Here is a 24,075-nt window from a genome sequence, read left to right on the forward strand (position 1 = left end):
TTGATTATTCAATCCCTTGTTCTTCATGTAATCATGTGCACTTGTGCAAAATGCTCTTAATCTGCTCCCTGACTGGGTGAATAAAACTTTAAACAAGTGTGTAACAAGTGTCAAAATAGAGAAAGACACATAAAGACACAGTAGAATATGAACTTTCAGACAAGTCATTCTTTGTGCTGAAACTTTTGGGATGCATTAATAGTTTCAGAAATAAATCATCAGTTGTAAGAATACTCATGAATAATGCAGTCTCATAAATAACAGTAGAGCAAAGCTGCAACTTGAAAATACTCGCAAATCACTTTCATTCCTACTTGACCAGCTCTAATTTAGAAATGTTTCCAATATTTTCATTGTTGTTATTAGTGTCACGTCTAGGCTCTTCCTTCCTTAGGCTTTAGATTCCACAGTTATCAAGAGTGCCTAATAAACAGCCACCTTATATTGTGCTGGCAATTTTAAAACATCAAATAAACAGCCTTATTAGCTTTAGTGCAGTTACTGATCTCCCCCATGGGAAACAATTTGGTTTTTATCTGTGACCCTGCTGTATGTAAATACTTTTTTTCTGCTCTTGGGATCATTCCCTTGAGCCTTGTGCAAAAACAGAAATGTGATGCTAAGCTGGTAAATTGTCAGTCTTTTACTTGAAATAATGCTACAAAGACCCACTCTGTGCGCTTTTATCTCTTATTAGGAAAATTGCTGCTTATGATGAAGAAATTCAACATCTCTATGAGGAAATGGAGCAGCAGATCAAAAATGAGAAAGAGCAGTTTCTCTTGAAGGTGACTGTGTCTCTTTATTATAGATATGGAAGGCCTAATTCTGCTCTCCCACTAGTTTTTACACCAGTGTAACTCCATTGATTTCAGCCAGTGTGAGAGCAAAAGAAAACCCCAAAATGGCAGTCTACAGAGAAATATAAGATAAAACGTAATTTCACTTATTACCTCACCCAGTGATCTCATCAGATTGCAGGCTCAGGCTGGCTGACTACTTGGATGAGAGACCAAGGCGCACCCACAAACTGCAGTAAGTGATGTTGGTGATATTCAGGAGGTGGTGTTATTCCTACGGACAGGGCCGGCTCCAGCTTTTTTGCCGCCACAAGTGGCGAAGGAAAAAAAAAGATAAAGCCGTGATTGGCTGCACTTCGGTGGCAGCTCTACCGCTGCCGCTTCATTCTTTGGCGGCAATTCAGCAGCAGGTCCTTTCCTCCGAGAGGGACTGAGGGACCTGCTGCCGAATTCCCACCAAAGACCCGGACATGCTGCCCTTTTCGATTGGCTGCCCCAAGCACCTGCTTCCTGCGCTGGTGCCTGGAGCCGGCCCTGCCTTCAGAACAACTACCAAACCCATAGCCCACTTTGCTGGTGGAGGTGCCATCTTTTACATGGGTTTTAAAATCAAAGTCCTGACCACTTGTGATCATAAAAGATCCCTTGGAACTTTTCACAGCAGCACTAGTCTCAATGTTCTGGCCAAATTTCTTGAACAATGTCTCTGGTGTCATTCTTACAGAGTACCTCTGCCCCCTTCCTGCTCTCTCTGAGTGAACCTGTTCAGGTGGCAGGTCTCCGGACTTTACCTATCTTGGGGTGGAATTCCATCATTCTCGCACTCTTAGACTGAGTCCTACAGTGCCCTGTGTATCTACTGTGCTCACCCAGCAAGTCCAAGTGGGTTCATTACCTGCCTACCTTTCGTTTGGGAATCTGTGGCCAGAGGTGAATAGAGTGACCAGACAGACATCTGAAGCCAAAGTATTTACCCCAATAGGAACAAAGCATAAGAGAAAAAGGATTTTAAAGCAACAAAAATTCTACACACACATCTATCGTACCTAGAGGCTCACCATCCCTGATGATAATCTACGCAGGCCTAGTTTCTTCAGACACCCCAGTGGGTGCTGCTGTCACAGCCTGGTTCCTCTCTGAAGAGCTCCTCAACAACTATTAAACAGCACCCCACTCCCACCCTTGCAGAGAGAGTCTCTTTTTAAACTGCCATAGTCCCTCTGATGTTCTGGTGTCCAGGCTTTTCCTATCCAGCATCGTCTCCTAACCCCTAGTATTTTATCATGAGCAATTGTTTCACTTCCTGCTTTTTTTTTCCCATACAGATCCCTATTGGGTTAAACCAATACAGTAAACATCCCAATAATCTAGTGAACACAGTATTCAGAAATACAGAGCAATGCCATGTATGTCACACATTGTCTAAAAGTTGCCCTGTAGTTTCAACTGGATACATTTTTCTTTACTTCCTGCCCTAAACTGTTGTTTAGTGTATATTTTGCACAGTTAGGTCCCACTATCAACCGTGGGAATCTTTCCACTGTCTTCACTGGGTATTGAATTAGATCCTTACACAGCAGCTGTGTTCCACTCCAGAGCTGGGTGAATCTCAATGTTGGGTCAAATGATTTCCTTGTATAGAGTTGTGTAGCATTTGAAAAGTTGTAAAATGCATTGTCTTTTATAATGAAGGTTGATATGCAAGAGATTGGTTTGCATGCTCCAATAAAAGGAGTGCCACTATTTAAATTATACTGTAGATCCAAAAATAAGATGTAAAAACTCTAACCTATAAGAAACTATATTACCAGTAACAGGTAATTAACTTTATCATTAAGGTAGCATAATCAATTCCATTATTAATCCCTATCACAGGCCTTTGTAGGTTGCCAGGTAAACCTCAGTTTAACTCTTTAAAAGTTAGTCAGCAGCCACAGACACTTAAGAAGTGTTATTTCTCCATGTGACTAATTTATTTTTTGGTGTCTGAAGTTTTAAGTTCCTTCCCTAAAGCAAAAGTTCACAAAGACCCTACAGAATGCAGAGACGTCCGGATGCCATATGAAGAAGAAAATGATTGCCTGTCTCGGGAGGAGCATAGCGTTTGAAAAATACATAAAAAAAAATGGTTAAGAAGGCAAATAAGTACAAACTGTTGCTATTTAAGACATTTGGTACCCTGCTGATTAAGGACTGTGTTAGAGGAATGGTTATTATGTCTCATTCATTTGGATATGTATTTTTCTGAATAATAAGCCGGTTAATGTATATTAAATTGCCTCATTAAATGTATTGTTAGGAGTGAGAGGAGTAGTGGGGGAACATTTCAGTATTCCTGCCCCCACCCCCTTGAGGGAGGTTTGATCGCTCTCTAAAGGAATTTTCCTGAAGAACTAAGGGAGCAGATTCTCAGCCACTGGAGTTCTGATAATTTACACCCAGTGGTGGATTAGCCACTGGGCCAATGGGGCTTGTACCCAGGGGTCCTCGCCAATGAGGGGGCCCCTAAAAATGAGCACCCCCACACCCAGACCTGCTCCACCCACCCATCCAGTGCTCTTGCCAAGGAGCAGGGTCAGGGCACAGGAGCTTGCCCCACTCCTCCGACCCACCCAGCACTCCCGCCGGAACAGGGGAAGTCCCCATGCCCCGACCCCACTCCCCACAGGAGCGCTGAGGGCAGCGGGCACTGGTGGATATGAGGTTTGTTGGGCCCTGGGTCAAAGCAAGCTTGTAGGTCCCCCACACCCTCCTTATCCCTCCCCAGCGCTACTGCAGAGAGCTGGGTCAGAGTGTGGGGGCTTCCACTGCTCCTCAGCAGCAGGTCTTGGCACAGGGGCACCCATTTTCTGGGACCCCCAAATGGCCTAGTGATTAATCTGCCACTGGTTGGGGGAGGATTGCAGGCGGAAGGGATGGGAAGGGGTCCCCAATTTCTTTGGCCGAGGGCACCACAAACCCCTAATCCGCTTCTGTTTACACCATCTGAGATTCTGTCCCAAGGTGTAATTCCTAATGAGACAAGAAGGGGTTCTCATTTATTCAAATGCTGTTATAGAATATTTGGGTAACCACCTGCTTGTGGGGCCACTGCCAGGGGCAGCTCCAAGCCCCAGCACGCTCTGCTGGTGCTGCAAGGGCGGCAGGCAGGCTGCCTTCGGCAGCTTGCCTGCGGAGGGTCCGCTGGTCCCATGGCTTCCTCCACAGGCAAATCACCGGAGGCAGCCTGCCTGCCATGCTTGGGGCGGCAAAATCCCTAGAGCCACCCCGGCCACTGCAGCAACTGAGAGGTCTGTAAACACCCAGGGCCTAACTCTCTTTTCACTTACATCAATTTTACACCACTTCTGTTAACTTCTGCGGAGTTGCTCCTGATTGCAAATGATAGATTTTAAAGCTAGAAGGCACCATTTGTGATAACCTGCATAAGAAAGGCCATAGAATTTCACCCAGTAATACCTGTATTGAACCCAGTAACTTGTGGCTGAACTACAGGAAATCCTTTAGAAAGACATCCAGGGTAAACTTTTCAAACATGTGGAAGCAATTTAGCAATTTTAGACCCATTTTCAAAAGAGACATAGACTCCTAAGTCTCACAGACATAGGCTCAGATGTGCCTAAATCACTTTTGAAAATGGGGCTTAACATAAGTCCCTTAAGCACTTTTGAAAATGTTACCTCCTATGTGGGTCAGAAACTGAGCTGGTGTAACTCAGCATAGATGTACTAACTTCAGTCATTGAGGTCAATGGAGCTATGCCAATTTATACCAGCTGAGGATCTGGCCTCCTAAGTTATGGAGAATTCACCACATCCTTAGGTAACCTGTTCCATTGGTTAGTAACCCTCACTGTTAAAAATCTACCCCTTATTTTCAAATCTGACTCCTAGTTCTATGCCCTGTCCTCTGGACCATGCTGCCCTGATGGTGAAGACCCTGCCTTTTTGCTTAATGTTCATGTCTTTTGATTTTGCAGGATACAGAGCGGTTTCAGTCCCGCAGTCAAGCGCTGGAACATAAACTCATTTCAAAAGAACAGGAGCTGGAACAACTGGTTCAAAAACAGAAAAGGGTACTTAACAGCATTATACAGAGAGAACTGTAGATCATTTTGATTTGCCCCTGTGATTTTCCTTCATAGTTTCTCTTCTTTCCTTCATATATTTAGCAATATTTAAACTCAAGAGAATTTTTTTAAAATGAAAGCCATTTGAAGTGATTGGTCACCATGAAAGCTGCAGTTCCACACTGAAGTCCCTTATAAATTCAGCGAGGCTTATAGATTCCAAGGCCACAAGGCACCATTGAGATAAACTAATCTGACTTCCTGTATAACACAGGTTGTAGAACTTCCCCAAAGTAATTCCTAGAGCGTATATTCTAGAAAGACATCCGGTCTTGATGTAAAAATTGTCAGTGACGCAGAATCCACCACGACCTTAGTAAATTGTTCCAATGGTTAATTATGCTCACTGTTACCAATTTACACCTTATTCCAATCTGAAGTTCTCTAGCTTCAACATCCAACCATTGGATCATGTCATAATTTATATATTCTCTTTACTGATTTTTTTATTGAACAGCACATACATCTCCTTATAAAGAGATAATACAATATTAATATGTGCTATGTTATATAAACATACAGAGTAAAACTTTCAGAAGCATCCATCTCTCAATTTCAAAAGTGACCTAGGCAGATAAGCATTTAGTAGAATTTTCAAAAATGCCACCTATCTGTCTAAATGCCTTTAAAAATCTCCCTTAGCAGCCTAAGAGTCATGGAGGTAGGCCCCTAAATCACTTCTGAAAATAGGATTTAGGCTCCCAGGTCACTTATGTACGTGCTTTTGAAAATTTTACCCATTGTCCTCTGCTTTCTGAAGTAAATGATTTCTCTCATAAGGCATCATAAAAACAATGGGCCTGATTTTCCACTATGTTAGATGGGTGCTGTGCAGCTGTAACAGATTCCTGCTGCTTTAACGTATGCCAGGGATTACCCTAGTGCCTGGATGGCATGCGATCTGGAGACTGCTATGATATCTTAAAGCTATCGTTGCACACCTCCACTCCAGATTGCTCCAAGTGCTCCTGGACTGTACTGGAGAATCAGTGCCATAAACTTTAAATAGTGTCTTCTAAACCCACTGGACCTGATTCTTTTTAGTCACATGTCAGTTTTATGGCGGCGTATCTCCACTGGAGAGCCCTGATTTAAACGCATATAGATGAGAATGCAATGATGCTCACAGTTCTCATCAGCCTGTCATGTTTCCATATCAGTGCCTGCTGTAATTTGTTCCACAGTCTGGGGAAGCCCAGTACTTTTATTCTGTAAAATTGCCATAAATCCCTGCAATCTATATCCAGGGGGGTGGATTTAATACAATTTTAAAAAGTGAATTCACTGCTGGTGAAAGGCCTGAGACTGACAGCTCTGGAGATAATTCTCCTCTATTTAACTACAGAGTAAATATAACCATCTCTCTCTGGCAGTGCTGACCTGAAGGTCCATTCTAGTGAGGAGTGAGAGAAGTTCAGTCTCCACTGGTTATGCAAAGTTCGGATTCTCCTCTAAGGAGCTGATCCAACTCCCATTGAAGTCAATGGGAGTTGCACCTGGGTACCAGAGAGATAACTGGGTTTTTAGTTTGCTAGTTGTGATAGCGCATTTTTATGTGTTGTGTGGAGACCTGCCCCCTAGGGAACTGAACTAAGACTATCATTTTATTTCAGACGTCACCAAACAGCTAACTGATGGTAATTACCTTCGGATAAGTCTACACTGCAAAGAAAAACCTGCAACACTGAGTCTCACAGCCTGGGTCAATTGACTCTCATGGGTCTTGGGCTGCAGCATTATAAACAGGAGTGTAGATATTCCCACTCAGGTTGGAGCCCAGGATCCAAAACCAGGCTCGGAATGTCTACACTGCTGTTTTCAGCCCTGCAGCCCTGAGTCAATTGACCTGGGCTTTGAGACTTGCTGCCACAGGTTTTTCTTTGAAATGTAAACATACCCTATTACTACAAATGGTAGTATTTTTCTCCATTGCCTATTGAAGCTCTTGTGCAGTGCTGCATGCTAAATATCTGCCACACACCACCCAAGAGGTAATTGTATTTCAGCAGTGGTTTAAATGAACTGTTTCTCTCTCTCCGTGTGTGTAGGCTTAAAAAGCATTTTGGGTTCTTTCAGGATGCAACTGACTACATATGTAAGATATTATTACTCATCATTTTATAATGGTTTTATTTTAATCCTTGCTATCTTTTGCTTTTCAAGTAGATTTAGACATCCATTATCAATGAGTTACACAAAGGTTGTTCTTCGAAAGCCTTTAGCTGTGTCTTCATCTATATATTTGTCTTCTAAACCATTTGATGTAAGAGCCTGGGCAAACTTGAAATCTTTATACTTGGATTTTAATCCTTGCTTACTGAGACAAAATTTACAGTGACTTCAGTGGAAGTTTTGTCTGAGTAAGGACATCATGATTTTGACCTCAACAACTAACTGAGGAACCTGAAATGACAGTTTTATACACACACGTACCAGGCCAAGAACCAGGCTGTTGAAGTATAGGATTTATCCACTACTATAAACTCCAAATGCCACTTTTACTTTTATGGGCATGCTGTTGAAGCCAGCCATGGATAGACAGGATTTTCTTCTTTTATTTTTATTGTCACTGAAAGGTATATTTAGTCAGATAATAAACTGCACTTGAAACCTTTGTCATATTAACAGCTGAGTGGTGCCCTTTGCCAGCCTAAATTATAATATGTGACTGCTCTCCAGCTGAGTAGTCTACTCAGATTTTTCCACCCAACAACATAATTCAGTGTAGTCAGTACAGAGCTTAATGTTCACATTTATTTCTTTCCTCATGCCCAGCCTTTGGGGCCCAACTCTCCTTTTTTACACCTGTTTTTATAATGCTATAGTGTCCATGATTTTGTGGAGTCTCCTGATTTACACCAGCATCGGTGTAATTCAGATCAAGCCCTCAGGGTTTAATTTGTGCCTTAGTCAAATTCCTTCTCTCTTCCTCTTAAATTGATATGGACTTTTTTGCCAATTACATTTATTTTTTGAATGAGTGATGGTAACTTTATTTAATTACAACATCCTTGCTGGATTATGAAAGAACCTCTTGAGAATAATGCAAATTCCCTTTTCCAAACTGCATTAATTAGGCAAAGTTGTTCGTACATTTTCTTTCCTGTAGAGTGAGGAATTGTAAAATATGTGAAAAGAAACTGCCAGCCAAGAAATGCTCAGGGCTGCTCCTACTGACTCAGCCAGATGGAGGCTTCCTTAGGGATCACTTGTCAGAGCTGCTGTCTATGGACAAGGGTGGATTAAATGCTGATCCAAATTTGTGCTGACAGGGAACCCAGAGGCCAAAAGAGTGTGGCTCTGCAAATACAGAGGGGCCTATCTCCTCTCAAATGTAGGTCCAAGATCATGCTTCAGGGACAGTAAGCCACTGCAAGCCAACAGATTCTTCAGCTCAGTCTGCCAGCTGCCACCTTTTTGAATTGTCAGCATGCTCCCATCCTGCATAATTCAGGGATGTTATATGTAATACCCCCAAATCGATAGCAGGCTGGCATTTCAAAAAGTAGGCAGCGGGGGGTCAGAACAGAGACCGCTGGGCCTGCCTGGATAATGTGTGTTTATATGGAGGGGCAGCACAGTACTATACTATGGCTCAGCAGAAGTCTTGCACTGGGAGAAGAAGGTAACTGGGATCAGTGCTTGGGATAAAGGGTAGCTGAGTTTTCTGCTCTGGGGGGAGGGGGCGGTTGGATGGATGGTTAGGTGGAGGTCTAGGCCGGGAAGGGAAGGCATGTGTGGATCTGGTTAGGCATACAGAAGGGTAAGTTAGGCTGGATAAGGAAGAAGAGGGGGTTGTGATTAGGGAGGAAGAAGGAAATGAAGGGGATTCTGAGTTCAGAAGGAGGGAAATGTCAGCCGCTGTGTGTGTTTGGGAGGCAATTACAGGAGAACTGTTTGTGGGGCAGGGTTCCAACATTTGCTGAAGCTAGGTCTCATCTTGCCTTCCAATTAAGTCTTAGATGGGGTAACAGCAGGATTTATGGTGGACCAGATTCTTAGCTCCAGTGAACCCTGACTTCATTGGACCTACACTGATTTACAACAGCTGAGGCTCTGACCCAAAAATTCCTTCTACCAACTGGAAAACTTGCCTAATTAGAAGTTTCTAGTCCAATGTCTGGCCAACACTTAGCCAGAGTCATGTAAATAATTTGTGTTACCATGTTAGCATAAAGCTACACATTTCTGTGACATACTCACTTCTCAGTCTGATCATGTCCGATTGACCCATTTACAACCATGCAAAATTTGAACTGAATCACTCTGTACTCACAGTTGTGCCATGTCTGCTAATCATCATGTCCAAGATTAGTACCTGTGTTACTACAGTATTATAGTGGGTGCTCCATAGTACCTGCTATAATTAAGTTTCCAAACTGTCTGTTACAGCTATCCCCCTATTCCATTTTGTTTCTTACAGCTGTCCCCATACTCCATTTTGTTTTTGTTCTTCTGTGGCCTCCTCTCCCTGGCTGTTAAGTTGTTTAGCAGGGCCACTGCCCTTCTCAAAGGGAGGGCCCCTTAAAGTTGTTTACCAAGAGCCATTGCCCTTCTCAAAGGGATGGCCACTTGTGCTAAGTGGGACCACTGCCCTGTTCAAAGGGTTAGTCCTGTTATCACCTTGTTAAACCTGGGCTCGGTGTAGGGTAGGCAATGTCCAGAGCTGCAAGACCTATTGTGTTTTTAAGATCTTGGGCATGAGTCATAGGCCTCATGTGCTTTTGAGTCACCTACTGCACAGGACTCTGCCCAGACATGTCTCTGTGCTCACCTACAGTTTGTCCCTGCCTCCTCTCCTCCCCTGTGACAGAGGGAGCCAATCAGCAGTACTGACGGGAAACTGCCTGAGTTTGCATTTAAAAACAGACATTTTTAAAACTAAGATCAGAAAGGTTCCTGCATTGCTGCCTGGTCTGATCAGCCAGGGGTTCTGGGGGGTCCTTTCTCCGCTCTCGTTTTATTTTTGAGCGTACCCCCGTTTTTTGAAACCCCCCCCCCGAAGAACGAATTGCTGCCTGAGAGATCTCCTGATTATTGAGACTGTACCCAGCCTTCTGATGATTTTGCTGCTTTTACCTCTGCTGCTTCCTTTGGGGCTGGTAAGAATCCCTCTGTGAAATTCTCTATACTTTTATTTTATTATCTTAGCTGCTCTCTCTCTTTCCCCAGCACCCAGACTTAACCAGCACCCAGCATAGCTGTGGTTAAGTTAGGTTTAGAGAATTGTTTGTATTGTGTTCTGTAAGTTAGGTTTAAGAAATTGTTGCATTGTGTTCTGTTACTTGCTAATTTGTGTAGTCTTGGTTAAGTTAGGTCATAGATAAGATTTTGCTGTGTTCTGTATAGTTGTGGTTAAGTCTGTCTTCCTGCTGCCCCCCCGAGCTCTCCAGTCACCCCATACCCCTCAGTCTCTCTGCTCTTTAAACCTGCAGCCTGCCTGCCCTCTGTCTCCTGAAGTTTAAATCTCCCTCTGCTCTCTGCTGTTTAAACCTGCAGCCTGCCTGCTCTCTCTCTCCTGAAGCTCTCTCTCTCTCTCTCCTTTTTAATCCCTTCCTCCACACTCTCCTATTACCCCCAAACCTCAATTGTATTACTGAAGTCTAGCATAAAACCCCATTGGTTACCCTTTTTCTCTCTAACACACCTCACATTTTACATTTATACCACTGTGACACATTTTTACCTAGAGTTGGTTACTTACCACATTTTCCCATAACTGTTAGTTGGCTATATGCTGCTGTGACACACCTTTTATATAGAAATTGTTAGCTACTTGTTACATTTATACTTCAGTGTTAATTGGTTACCAACTGTATTGTACCCCACTGTATTGTACCCCACTATTGAAACCCCCTATACTATTTGCTAAAAGAAACCCCTCCCCAATTGTCTACCTTAACAAACCCCATACCCCTCACTATTGAATTTTCCCTGTTTTTTGCATTTTCTTAATAAAGTTTATTTTGCACCCCACCTGTGTGGTAATTGCTCCCCAAGATCCCATATACCTGCTGGCAGGGACACAAACCAATTACCATTGTAAACTTTTGTTTTCAGGTGATCATAACTTCCTCACATATTCGCCTTTTGGCACTGAGATTCTCTATGCTTGAGCTCTGCTTGAAGCTTTGCTATTCTCAGACTTTTGGTATGGAGACAATTTGCATGAAAAAATTATCTCATTAAAACACAGAATCATAAAAACGTAGGGCTGGAAGGAACCTCAATCCAGCCCCTTGGACTGAGGCAGGAACAAGTAAACCGAGACCATCCCTGACAGGTGTTAGCCCAACCTGTTCTTGAAAACCTCCAGTGATGGGGATTCCACAACCTCCCTTGGAAGCCTATTCCACAAAGTTTTTCCTAATATCAAACCTAACTCTAACCCAGGGGTCGGCAACCTTTCAGAAGTGCTGTGCCGAGTCTTCATTTATTCACGCTAATTGAAGGTTTTGCGTGCCAGTAATACATTTTAACATTTTTAGAAGGTCTCTTTCTATAAGTCTATAGTAGATAACTAAACTATTGTTGTATGTAAAGTAAATAAGGTTTACGAAGCTTCATTTAAAATTAAATTAAAATGCAGAGCCCCCTGGACTGGTGGCCAGGACCTGGGTAGTGTGAGTGCCACTGAAAATCAGCTTGGGTGCCGCCGTCGGCATGCGTGCCATAAGTTGCCTACCCCTGCTCTAACCTTCTGCTGCAGATTAAGTCCATTACTTCTTGTCCTACCTTCAGCAGATGTGGAGAACACCTGATCAATGTCCTCTTTATAACAGCCTTTAATATATGCAAAGACTATCAGCTCCCCCTCAGTCTTCCTATCTCAAAACTAAACATACCATTTTTAACCTTCCCTCCCAGATCAGGTTTTCTAAACCTCCTATCATTTTGTCAGTCTCCTCTGCACTCTCTCCAGTTTGTTCACATCCTTCCCAAACTGTGGTGCTCAGAAATGGACACAGGCCTCACTGATCTGAGTAGAGTGGGACTGTAACCTCCTGTGTCTTACATATGACACTCTTTTTAATACACCCCAGAATGATATTAGCCTTTTTCTGAACCGCATCACATTGCTGACTGTGTGTGATCTGCTATAACACCCCCCACATACCAGAGCTCCTTTTCAGCTGTACTGCTGCCTAACCAGTTATTTCCCATATTGCAGCTGTGCTTTTGATGTTTACTGTCTAAGTGTAGTACTTTGCATTTGTCTTTATTGAATGTATCTTGCTGAAGTCAGATCAATTCTCTAATTTGTCGAGGTGATTTTGAATTCTGCCCTCCACAGTGCTAGCAACCCTTCCCATCTATTATAAGCATACTGTACATTCCATTATCCAAGTCATTAATGAAAATATCAAATAGTACCAGAGCCAGGACTGGCCTCTGCAGGATCCCACTAGTTACATCTTCCAGGTTTGACAGGGAACCATTGACAACTACTGTTTGAGTTCAGTCTTTCAAGCACTAGTTTGCTTATGAGACGGTCATGTGCAGCTGTGTCAAAAGCCTTACTAAAATCAAGATATATCATGTCTACAGCTTCCCACCCCCCATCCACTAGACCAATAACGCTGTCAAAGAAGGGAATTAGGTTGATTTGGTATGATTTGTTCATAACAAATTCATGCTGGTTATTACATATTATCTGTTATCCACTAGGTGGTTACAGATTGATTGTTTTATAATTTGTTCCAGCATCATTTCAGGTATCGAAGTTAGGCAGACTGTTTCATAATTCCCCAGGTCCTCTTTGTTCCCCTTTTTAAAGACAGGTACTGTGTGTGCCCTTCTTCAGTTCTCTGGGACTCACAAGTCCTCCATGAGTTTTCAAAAATCATCGTTAACTGTTCCAAGATGCTTCAGCTAGTTCCTTAGGTGTCCTGGGGTATATGTCTTTGGGCCCTGCGGAATTGAATACATCTAACTCATTTGAATATTCTTTAACCTGTTCTTTCCCTGGTTTCACTTGCGTTCCTGTCCTTTTGTTGTTCCTTTTCCCTTTTCTGGTCACAATGTAAAGACTGAAGCAAAACAGGCATTAAACACCACACCACAGCCTTATTTATGTTGTCTCCTGAAAGAAAAAAAAGTGCCTTAACATCGAGGATGGGAGACCACTACTGGTGTGGGGCGGGGGGGAGGGACCTTGGACTCCACAATTTTGGAGTCTTTCAGCAATTTTTTCCACATTCTCCAATATTCTGCAAATTTTAATATTTCAATTTTAAAAAAGTAAGTTTCTAGACCAGATTCACTGATGAATTCTGGCTTCTTTTTGCTGCTCTGGTAATGCAAAGCAGTCAAAGCCCCTGTTTAACCAGCCAGTTATAGTGGGTTTACCCCACTTTTGTGTCTCTGCAATGGTGCAAAGCAATTTGTGAGATGTGTTTTTCACACAATGCATAACTAAACTGTGGAACTTATTGCCTTATGAGGGCCAAAAGTATACCTGGCTTTGAAAAAGGACTGGATAAGTTCAAGGAAGATAGAATTCGCCAAGATAGTTAACGATATAACCCTGTTTGGGGTGACTCTAAACCTCTCACCACCAGAAGCAGGGAGTGGAAGATGGGTGGATCACTTCATAATTGGCTTGTTCTGTATGCTGTCCCTGAAGCTCCAGTACAGGCCACTGTTAGAGACAGGACTCTGGGTAAAGTGAACCATGGACAGACCCAGTATGATAGCTCTTATATACTTAGTCAGGAGCAATGGAAGCTTCCTAAAAGTGTAGGGGGCTACCGGAGCCTGAACTAGGGCCCCTTCCCCCAGGCCACTCCTTCCCCTAAAGACACTGCCCCCCCACTGCCCCTTCCCCGTACACACCACCCTCACACCACTCCTTCTCCCTGAGCCCCCGCCCTCATGCTGCCCCTTCTCACTGAGACCCCTTCCTCACATGGTCCCTTCTCCCTGAGGCCCCACCCTCGTGCTGCCCATTCTCTTGAGCCCCCGACCCTCGCAATTCCCCTTCCCCGAGACCCCACTTCTGCACCACCTGTTCCCCACAAGACCCGTGCCCCTCTCACCCCTCTCTGCCCCCTCCCCCTCATCACTCACCCTTGTGGCCAGTAAAAAGTGGCAGGGCAGCCCACACTGGTGAATCGGTTGAGAACCACTGTGTGTAGCCTTTCCTCTGATGAGACAGGAGCCAATTCCGACTGTGATTCAATTCACAAGCAGAGCTGAGTGAATATGGCAAAACATTGTCCGTGAGTATTCACGTGAATGTGCCAGTGAGTTTGCTTGGGGTGTGCTTGTGTCTCTTTCCTGTTTGCTCTTTGGGTGAAATTCACCCCAGTCCCACTTTCATGGGATTTCAGTCAGGGATAGATGTAACTTCCCAGTTCAATGGGTGCACTCTACTGTAGTCAAGCAGAGCACTGATCACTCTCAGCAGCACCATTTGCCCTGGCACTGGATTCCTAATCCTGGCCCAGTGTGGCAGGAATGCTGGGGTGGGGAGGAAGAGCTGCTAGAGACTGAGCTTTCTCCCCATCCTGCCTGCTCCACTTTCACGCCACAGCAGTGGCTCCTGTCTCGCAGGGCTGGGCCCGGCTCCCCACTCCAGGCATTGTGACCTGGCACATGAGGTCACAGCGCCACTCGGGCTTGGCCTCTGGGTCTCATGTGGGTGCAGTTGAATCCATATACGCTTGGTAAAGCCACCTCTGACTGATGTGGTGAATAGGCCTTGTGCTTGCCCTCCGTGCAGGGATGTGAACAGTCACATAGTCTTGCTTTACTTGCAAGAATCTCATGGAAAGCAAATCTGAAACTTGCACTCTTGTGCATGTGTGAAGACGGATAGCTCAGTAGTTTGAGCAATGGCCTGCTAAACCCAGAGTTGTGAGCTCAGTCCTTGCGGGGGCCATTTAGAGAACTGGGGTAAAAATCTGTCAGGGAATTGGTCCTGCTTTGAGCAGGGGGTTGGACTAGATGACCTCCTGAGGTCCATCTCAACCCTGATAGTCTATGTGCACTGGAAATGTTACATTTTATGTGGGACAGGACACTGCTGTGTGCCAGGCTACCCAAAACCATATGCCAAACCCCTAACTATTCTATTTATATACCTGCACGGTCCCCAGCCTTGTAATACCTGAGCACCTGGCAGAAAGCCAAGCAGACAAGCAGACACTCCACAGTCAGGACTGCATGCTCAGAGGCAAATGCATTTATTTTATTACTGACTGCAAAGATGACAGTGCAGAGATACCCTGTTCTGTATCCCTAACGGAAAAAGACAAACCAGCAAATGAAATGTATTTGGTCCTGATTTTTCACAGCAACTGAGTTGCCGTTGACTTCAGTGGGAGCTGTGAGTGCTCAGTACTTCTGAAAATCCAGGCTCTTGATGCATTTTGAATGAGACAGAGCACTATGCACCATAGAAAGATAATGGTGTTCCTTTAACTTCTCACGAGAGCTCTGGTACAGAAGAAATTAATTAAGGCAAGGATCTGACTGCACCATCCACAAATAGGACCACATGTGCAATTACTTGGTGGGAATATATATGGAGGGAAGTAAATTTCAGCTGTTCACCCAGATAATACCTTTTACACAAGCCTAATTTTTCTAGGTGGAAATGGACCTGTGTCAGGAAAGAAAGAGTATGACCATTTCTAAAATTCCTTTATCATGCTATTCTGCTAAGTCTGCCAAAACTGCTCCTCTCCCTGAGAGAACATAAGAACACAAGACTGGCCATGCTGGGTCAGACCAATGGTCCATCTAGCCCAGTATTGTCTTCCAAAAGTTGCTAGTGCCAGATGCTTCAGAGGGAATGAACAGAACAGTGCAAGAGGTTTAGGGGTACTCAGAGCATGTGGTTGTATCTCTGACCATCTTGACTAATATCCATTGATGGACCTATCCTCCAGGAACTTATCTAATTTTTTTGTGAACCCTGTTATATTTTTGATCTTCACAACATTGCCTGGCAATAAGTTTCACAGTTGACTGTGTGTTGTGTGAAGATGTACTTGCTGCTGTTTGTTTTAAATCTGCTGCCTATTAATTGCTATCTCTACTTTGACACTGTCTCATATGACCTTCCCATAAACAAATTAGAGAAATATAGCCTAGATGAACCTACTAAAAGTGGGTTCATAACTGGCTGGAAACAAGTGCTTGGAGAGTAGTTATCAATGGTTCACAATTACCTCAAAAAGCATATCAAGTGGGTTCCTGTAGGGATCTATCCTGGGTCTTATTAATATAATCATCAATTATTTAAATGACAAAGAGAGTATTCTTACAACATTCAGACTATACCAAGCTGGGAGGGGTTACAAGCACATTGGAAGACAGAATTAGAATTCTGAATGATCTTGACAAACAGGAGACATGATGTGAAATAAATAGGATGAAATTCAATAATACAAATGCAAACTACTACACTTAGGAAGAAATTATCAGTTGCATAAATACAAAATGGGAAATGACTGTTTAGGAAGGAGTGCTGCAGAAAGGGATCTGGAAGTTATAGTGGATCACAAACCAAATATGGATCCAGTCCAGACGCCTAGATAATACTTAGTCCTGTCCTAAATTTCTATGATTCATTAGGTGACCCTTGGTTCTTGTGTTATATAAAGGGGTAAATAACACTTCTCTATTCACTTTCTCCATACCAGTCATCATTTTATAAATGTCTGTCATAACCCCCTTAGTCATCTCTTTTCTAAGCTCAATAGTCCAAGTCTTTTTAATCTCTCCTCACATGGAAGCCATTCCATACCCCTAATAATTTTTGTTGCCTTTTCCAATTCTAATATACCCTTTTTGAGGTGGGGTGACAAGAACTGCAAGCAATAATCAAAGTGTGGGCATACCTTAGATTTATGTGGTGCCATTATGATATTTTCTATTTTATTATATACTTCTTTACCCATGGTTCCTAACATTCTATTAGCTATTTCTCACTGGCGCTGCATAATCAGCAGATGTTTTCAGAGAACTATCCACAATGACTCCAAGATCTCTTTCCTGAGTGGTAACAACTAATTTAGAACTCATTGTTTGATATGTATATTTGGGATTATTTTTTTCCAATGTGCATTACTTTGCACTTATTAACACTGAATATCATCTGTCATTTTGTTGCTCACTCAGTTTAGTGAAATCCCCTTGTAACTCTTCACAGTCAGCTTTAGGCTTAGCTATTTTGAATAATTTAGCATTGTCTGCAAACTTTGCCACCTCACTATTTACCCCTCTTTTCAGATCCTTTATGAATATATTGAGCAGCACTAGTCCCAGTAAAGATTCTTGGGGTACCCCACTATTTATCTCTTTCCATCGTGAAACTGTCATTTATCCCTACCCTTTGTTTCCTATCTTTTAACCAGTTACTGATCCATGAGAGGACCTTCCCTCTTATCCTATGACGGCTTACTTTGCTTAAGAGCCTTTGGTGAGGGACCTTGTCCAAGGCTTTCTGAAAATCTAGGTAAACTGCATTAACTGGATCACTCTTGTCCACATACTTGTTGACCTCTCTGAGAATTCTAATAGATTGGTGAGGCATATTTTCCCTTACAGAAGCTGTGCTGGCTCTTCCTCAACATATCGTTTTCATCTATGTGTCAGATAATTCTGTTCATTACTATAGATTCAACTGGTACTGAAGTTAGTGTTACCAGTCTGTAATTGCCAGGAGAGCATCTGGAGCCTTTTGTAAAAAATCAACATTATATAAGCTATCCTCCAGTCATCTGGTGCGCAGGCTAATTTAAGTGATACGTTACATACTACAATTAGTAGTTCTGCAGTTTCATATTTGAGTTCCTTCAGAACTCTTGGGTGAATACCATCTGGTCCTGGTGACTTAGTACTGTTTAATTTGTCAATTTAATCCAAAATTACTTCTTTTAACACCTCAATCTGGGACAGTTCCTCAGATTTGTCACCTAAAAAAATGATGGGAGAATCTCCTTCACATACTCGGAGTGAAGAGTGATGCAAAGAATTCATTTAGCTTTTCTGCAATAGGCTTGTCTTCCTTCAGTGCGTCTTTAGCACCTCAGTTGTTCAGTGACCCCACTGATTGTTTCCTGCTTCTGATGTATTTCAAAAATTTTTGCTCTTTAGTTTTTGTGCCTTTTGCTAGTGATTCTTCAAATTCTTTTTTGGTCTGCCTAATTAAACTTTTACACTTGACTTTGCCAGAGTTTATGCTCCTTTCTGTTTTCCTCAGTAGGATATGACATCTACTTTTTAAAGGAGGCCTTTTTATCTCTAATCTCCTCTTTTACTCTGTTTAGCTACGGAGGCATTTTTTTTGGTCTTCTTACTAGGGGAGGAGGGGGGGACTGTCATATATTTAGTTTTAGCCCTTATTATGATGTTTAAAAATAGTTTCCATGCAGGCTGCAGGCATTTCACTCTTGTGACTATTCCTTTTAATTTCCATTTAACTATTTTCCTCACTTTGTGTAGTTCCCATTTTTGAAATTAAATGCTCATGTGATGGATTTCTCTGACATTTCTCCCCAACAAGAATGTTAAATTTAATGATATTATAGCTGCTATTACTAAGCAGTTCAGCAATATTCACCTTTTGGATCAGATTCTTTGCGCCACTTAGGACTAAATCAAGACTTGCCTCTCCCCTTGGGAGTTCCAAGTTAGCTACTCCAAGAAGCAGTCATTAATGGCATCTAGAAATTTATCTCTGCATCCTGTCCTGAGATAACATGTACCCAGTCAATCTGTGGATAGCTGAAATCCCCCATTATTACTGGGTTTTCTGTTTTAGTAGCCACTCTAATCTCCCTGAGCATTTCACATTTACCATCCTGGTCAGGTGGTCAGCAGTTTATTCCTACTGCTATAGTTTTTTATCTGAGCATGGAACTTCTATTCATAGAGATTCTGTGGTACAGTTTGGTTCATTTAAGATTTTTACTATATTTGACTATATTATTTCTTTCACATATAGTGCCATTCCACCACTAGTGCAACCTACTCTGTCATTCTTATATACTGTGTACCCTGTGTGACAGGGTCAGGCCAGATAGCTACAAGAGAGTGATCGAAGGTAAATACATTAGCTCCAGGTTAAGCAGGTCCCTTTTCCCTGGGTAAGGTAACAGGGACTATTCCAGAACCCTCAGGAACTTTTTAGAACTAATTAAGGCAGGCAGGCTAATTAGGACACCTGGAGCCAATTGGGAAGTTACTAGAATTAATTAAAGCTAATCAGGACAAAAGGCTCTCTCTCCAGTTAGTGAGGTGTGTGTAAGGAGCTGGGAGTGAGAGGACGTGCTTCTGGAGGACTGAAGAGTACAAGCATTAACAGACATCAGGAGGAAGGTCCTGTAGTGAGGACAAAGCTTGGGAGGAGGCCATGGAGAAGTAGCCCTGGGATTTGTAGCTGTTGTGTAACTGTTCCAGAAGGCACTCTAGACAGCTGCAGTCCACAGGGCCCTGGGCTGGAACCCGAGGTAAAGGGTGGGCCTGGGTTCCCCCCAGAACCTCCCAACTCCTGATCTAACACAGGAAGATCTCTGAGGCTAGCAAAATCTGCCAATAAGTGCAGGACCTACCAAGGTAGAGGAGGAACTTTATCACATCTGGTATTACCATGTCCCAGTGATTATCAGCATTCCACCAAGTTTCTGTAATGCCTATTATATCAAAATCTTCATTTAATACCAGGCATTCAAGTTCACACATCTTAGTTTTTAGACTTTTAGCATATGTATACAAGCATTTATAAAATATGTCATTATTTACTGTACCAATCTATCAAAAGCTTCAAGCCTTTGCTTAGTTATAAAAGTTTCCCTCATTCACCCAGGGAAAGAAAACAATGCCTTGTAATTTGTGTGATCAAAACTAAACAATGTAGCTCAACTTTCAATGGTCAGGTAATAGATACTCCTGGTGAATTGTTTGTGAGCCACCTGAAGAAATCCTGGCCTAGTTGTTTACACTCAGCAGGGACCCATGGTTGGAACAATAGAAGTGTTCCAGGCTGAGGTACAAGTTGGTAGACGAATTGGGCAAAATTTTCTGGACAAATAGTCTTAGGTCAACTAAAACTAGTCTTAAATTTGAGTCAAATTCAGCAGATTTCAGCCAGGAAAAGAAAAATCCAGTAAGTGAAATTGTTTCATTCTGTAGAAACAAATGTTTCTGGATTTTTTTGGTTTAGCCACTGAACTGGAAAATCAATTATTCATTTAGCTCCAATTGGCAGAGCTGTGTAGGTAAAGCTGCCCACTCTGTCCCAGGAGCTGTCAGTCTCTGCCTTCCAAGAGCACAAAAATTCAGAGACATACAGAATTTGTGTTCCAGTCCTTTCGTTCTCTGTGTGTCTGTCTCAAAGATTGATCTAGTATCACTTTAAAGCTTGCAATGCACTTGATGTCCTTTAAAAAACTTATTTGCTAACAACACAACACAAGAAGAGCGTTTATGTGTTTCTGGATGGCATTTCCTGTCTATAATTTTAGCTCATTGTCCCTTTTCCCCACATCTTTCTCCTCCTCTGCTGCCACAGTTAGATGCTCTCCCACACTAGGGGACTTTTGCACCACTGGACCAGCACAAAAGGGCCGTAAACTGACCAGATCAACCCAGATGGGAATTCTCCTGGTGTGAGGGAGTCCCTAGTGATGAAGAGCTGGAGTAGTCAGCTGTAATTCTAACCCCTCAAGCCCTAGTGTAGGGGGTGAGAAAAAGCAGTAACAGGTTTAGAGCACCTCTGAGATGGTTCTAAAAACTAAGGCAGGGCCGAAGTCAGCATAGATCAAGTCCCATAATCACCTTCTTCAAACCCTCTCCAACCCCCATCAGGTGCAGTCAGAGCTTACTGAGCACACTGACAATCTAGCCCTCCATATTGCTAAGTAGATATTACATGTATTAAGTAACAGGTCCCATCTCCTAACATAAAATAAATACATGCTGCATTCAAAAAACCTTACACCAAACAAAGTTGCTACCCTGGCTCTCTGAACCTCCTTTACCGTTGCTGTTTCATCCAGGCAGTAGCAGGTTGAACCATTGTGCTACTCATTTATACACACCAGGAGCTACTGTTACCTTCTTATCAAATTCTGTGCATTCTTTTCTTGCCTCTACTTTGGAGAATGAGTATAATTTTAAATGGGTTCATTTAGGTTTTAAAATTTAAAAGCCTTCTTAACGCCAAGCTAAAATAGCTCAGTGAGTCAGAGGCATTTTTTTCTTTTCCTTTTCTTCCCCTCCCACCACCTCTAGCTGGAGGGTCAGTGTAAGGAACTCCACAATGACAAACAGGAGACCAAAGTGGAGAACACCAAGCTGAAGCTAACAAACCAAGAGCTGCTGCAGGAACTGGAGCGAACATCTCAGGAGTTAATAGTTGCCCAGCAACAATTGCAGATGCTCCAGGAAGAGGCTTCAAGACTACATGAAGAAAAAGAAATGTAAGTGACAGCTGCCTGTGGCACCAGTATGCTTGCTTGAAGTGACAGCAAGCCTGATTCTCCACGTGCACAGCACCTTGTGGAGGGACTTTAACACCTGTCCAAAATGCATGTGATGCTGATGGAGTAATATGCGAGGTCAGACTAATGCAAGAACTACGAACTTGGTTACATATGGGACCAACAAGATTGTTCATAGCCATAGCAGGCTGTTGTATCCCCGCTTTACCCTGTTTACATTTTTCACATAAGGTGTTAATATACCTTGCTTCAAAGTGGTTAATGACAACTCTGCTGCCACCTTGCACTGTTGTGGGCTGTTGCTTCCCAGTTGCTGGGGGTCAACTGACATACTGTCAAGTTTGACTTCAGTGTGTTTTTATATCATTTGTATTAGTGATCAAAAGAACGAGCTTGACTTTAGCTAACCATAGAATATGGCCTTGGATATTCTCAAGTTGACCATACGTATGAGATGCCCTAACCAATTCAGTTGAGCTTTTATGAGAATGCTTTGAATGCCAGACATCCAACAGTGATTGAGAATTGTAAGAGCACTACTGAAACACCAAAAGTTTTATACCTGTTTTGAACTCACTCTTTTCACCAGCTACATATAGTGACTACAAAAGGTGGTAGAGAATCATTTCCACTTTTTGTACCATGTTTATTTAAATTTTCCTATATTTTGCTTTAAGGAAGTAAATTCTTAGTGCTATATACTAAAATAGACAACGTTAATAGTATTGCACACCACACCACAACATAGTGAACCAGATCCTGAACTGTGCCAGCTGCACAAGAAGAGGTGGGCAAAACTGTCATTTTGTTTCTTGATTTTCTTGACTCCAGAGGAGCAGAATAAGGCCTGTACAACACTTAAGTCCATTTAAAGGAATATTTATTAAAGCTGGTGAAAAAATTTCCACTGAAACTATTTTTCAACAGAAAATTGGCTTTTTCAATTAAGCAGAATTGTCGTGAAAAGTGCCTGCTTTCTGAAACAAAGTTCAATTTTTCATTAAAACAAACCAGAAGACCTGAAAGCCAAAAAGTATTTCTTTTGGCTGAAAACCAAAATATCCCTGCTGAAATATAATTGAGAAATGCCTTTTGGTTCCCCATGGGAACTGTAGTTTGTCTGCTTCAGGAGACCATTCTCCTCTATTGGTTGGATTTTTTAGTCATATTACATTTCCCATGATTCATCATGGCTATATGACTACCATGATGCACCACCTTCCCTAATCAAGAGAGGAGACCATGGTGGGATGTGCAAAATTTAGTCCAACCAGAGAGCTCAGCCTATAGAGGAAAATGAATGCATGAGGCACTGGAACTGCAGTTCCCAGGAGATAGTGTGGCAGTATTTCAGAATTTCTCTTTTCAGCTGAAATATTTTGGATTTCAATTTTTTGCATAAAACTCAAAATTTTCTGCAGGGAAAAATATTTTCCAGTCAGGCCTAATATTTAGGGGATGGAAATTGGACTGAAGTGAAACACAAGTCTTGTGTTGTCCCTCTGCGGTTCAGTAATTATACCTTAATGCTGGAATTTTCAGAAGGGTTCAGATTTTTACCACTAGGGCCAGATTTTCAAGAGTTTAGCTTCCATACGGATACCTAAAACACCCTAAGTGTCACAGTAGGAGCAGCTTTTTGAAAGTCTGGTCCCAACTGCAGATCCTGAGCACTTGAAAATCTGGCCCTAAATGAAGGCCAGCTACAGGCCTCAAATTCTCTTTCCATGAGCATTTATTTCTAATGAGTCTTACCTCTCACTAATATTCATGAAAAACAATCAGAGAAAGTGTGCACATTGCTAACCTGAATTGGATTCAGAATTAGCAAAAGTTTCATGACTATTTCTCCCCGAAATCCAATCATTTCAGCTGCAGACATGTAACTCGGTGCCGGGAACTGGAGAACTCAGCACCTCTCAGGGAGATGCATCATCTTGGACTAAATAATGTTTCCTCTCTTCAGAAGGCCATTGGCCCAAACTCTGCATTGCTATTGCTAATTTAATCTGTTTTGAACATATGAGGGCTATTCCTTTGACTATAGCCACCCAGAACCAAGCCCATTTCAAACAGGGGCCAAATCCTCAGCTGACTTTTGTCGGCTGAGGGCCTAGCTCTGAGTTTTGCATGCTGCCTCATTTTTACATTTGTATGTTTCATTTATAGTTTTGAAGTGAACAATGGCAGTATTTCTCCCCTTTCTCTCTCCCTCTCCCCCCACCCCAAGACCATTTCCTCTTTGAAGGGCCTCACTTGTGAGCTACAGAGCAAAGCCAGTGTTGCAATCAGTTGCAGGCTGATTCCAAAGGAAGTGAGGAAACCAGCAGGAAATTGGTCGATGGTATCTCAGCTGCTCTCCATTCTTGTGGTCAAACTACTGAACGATGATGATGATTTCACATTTGTAAAGTACTTTTTATTCCAAAATACTTTATGGAATTAGCAGTCGATCATGCCCAGCTCTCCCTGCAATGGTGTGGCTCAGCACTGCCTCCAGGGCAGGCAAGAGACTATATTTATGTCATCTGAGGATCTCAGTCCATGTGTTTAATGGTGCACAACAGTTTAGGTCAGGAAATGGAGAGGAATAATATATCCAATAAGGGAAAACTAGGTTAGCCAAATGTCATTACCTGTATTGAAACTTGGCCAGCATAGGAAGGCTAACCCCTCTAGCCTTGTGAAAAGT

General features: G+C 42.6%; 1 protein-coding gene across 2 annotated transcripts in view; it reads left to right on the forward strand.

Moving 5' to 3' along the window:
• The window catches only part of CRACR2A (calcium release activated channel regulator 2A), a 94,089-nt gene that overhangs the window by 43,016 nt on the left and 26,998 nt on the right, over positions 1–24,075 (forward strand). For both annotated transcript variants that reach the window (XM_032775740.2, XM_032775741.2), the window contains exons 6-8: positions 698–788; positions 4,780–4,875; positions 21,175–21,362. In XM_032775740.2, coding sequence (XP_032631631.1) covers positions 698–788; positions 4,780–4,875; positions 21,175–21,362 — 375 coding nt within the window. The remainder of the gene's footprint in view (positions 1–697; positions 789–4,779; positions 4,876–21,174; positions 21,363–24,075) is intronic.

Source organism: Chelonoidis abingdonii, chromosome 1, assembly GCF_003597395.2.
Source record: "Chelonoidis abingdonii isolate Lonesome George chromosome 1, CheloAbing_2.0, whole genome shotgun sequence".
Classification (NCBI taxonomy): Eukaryota; Metazoa; Chordata; order Testudines; family Testudinidae; genus Chelonoidis; species Chelonoidis abingdonii.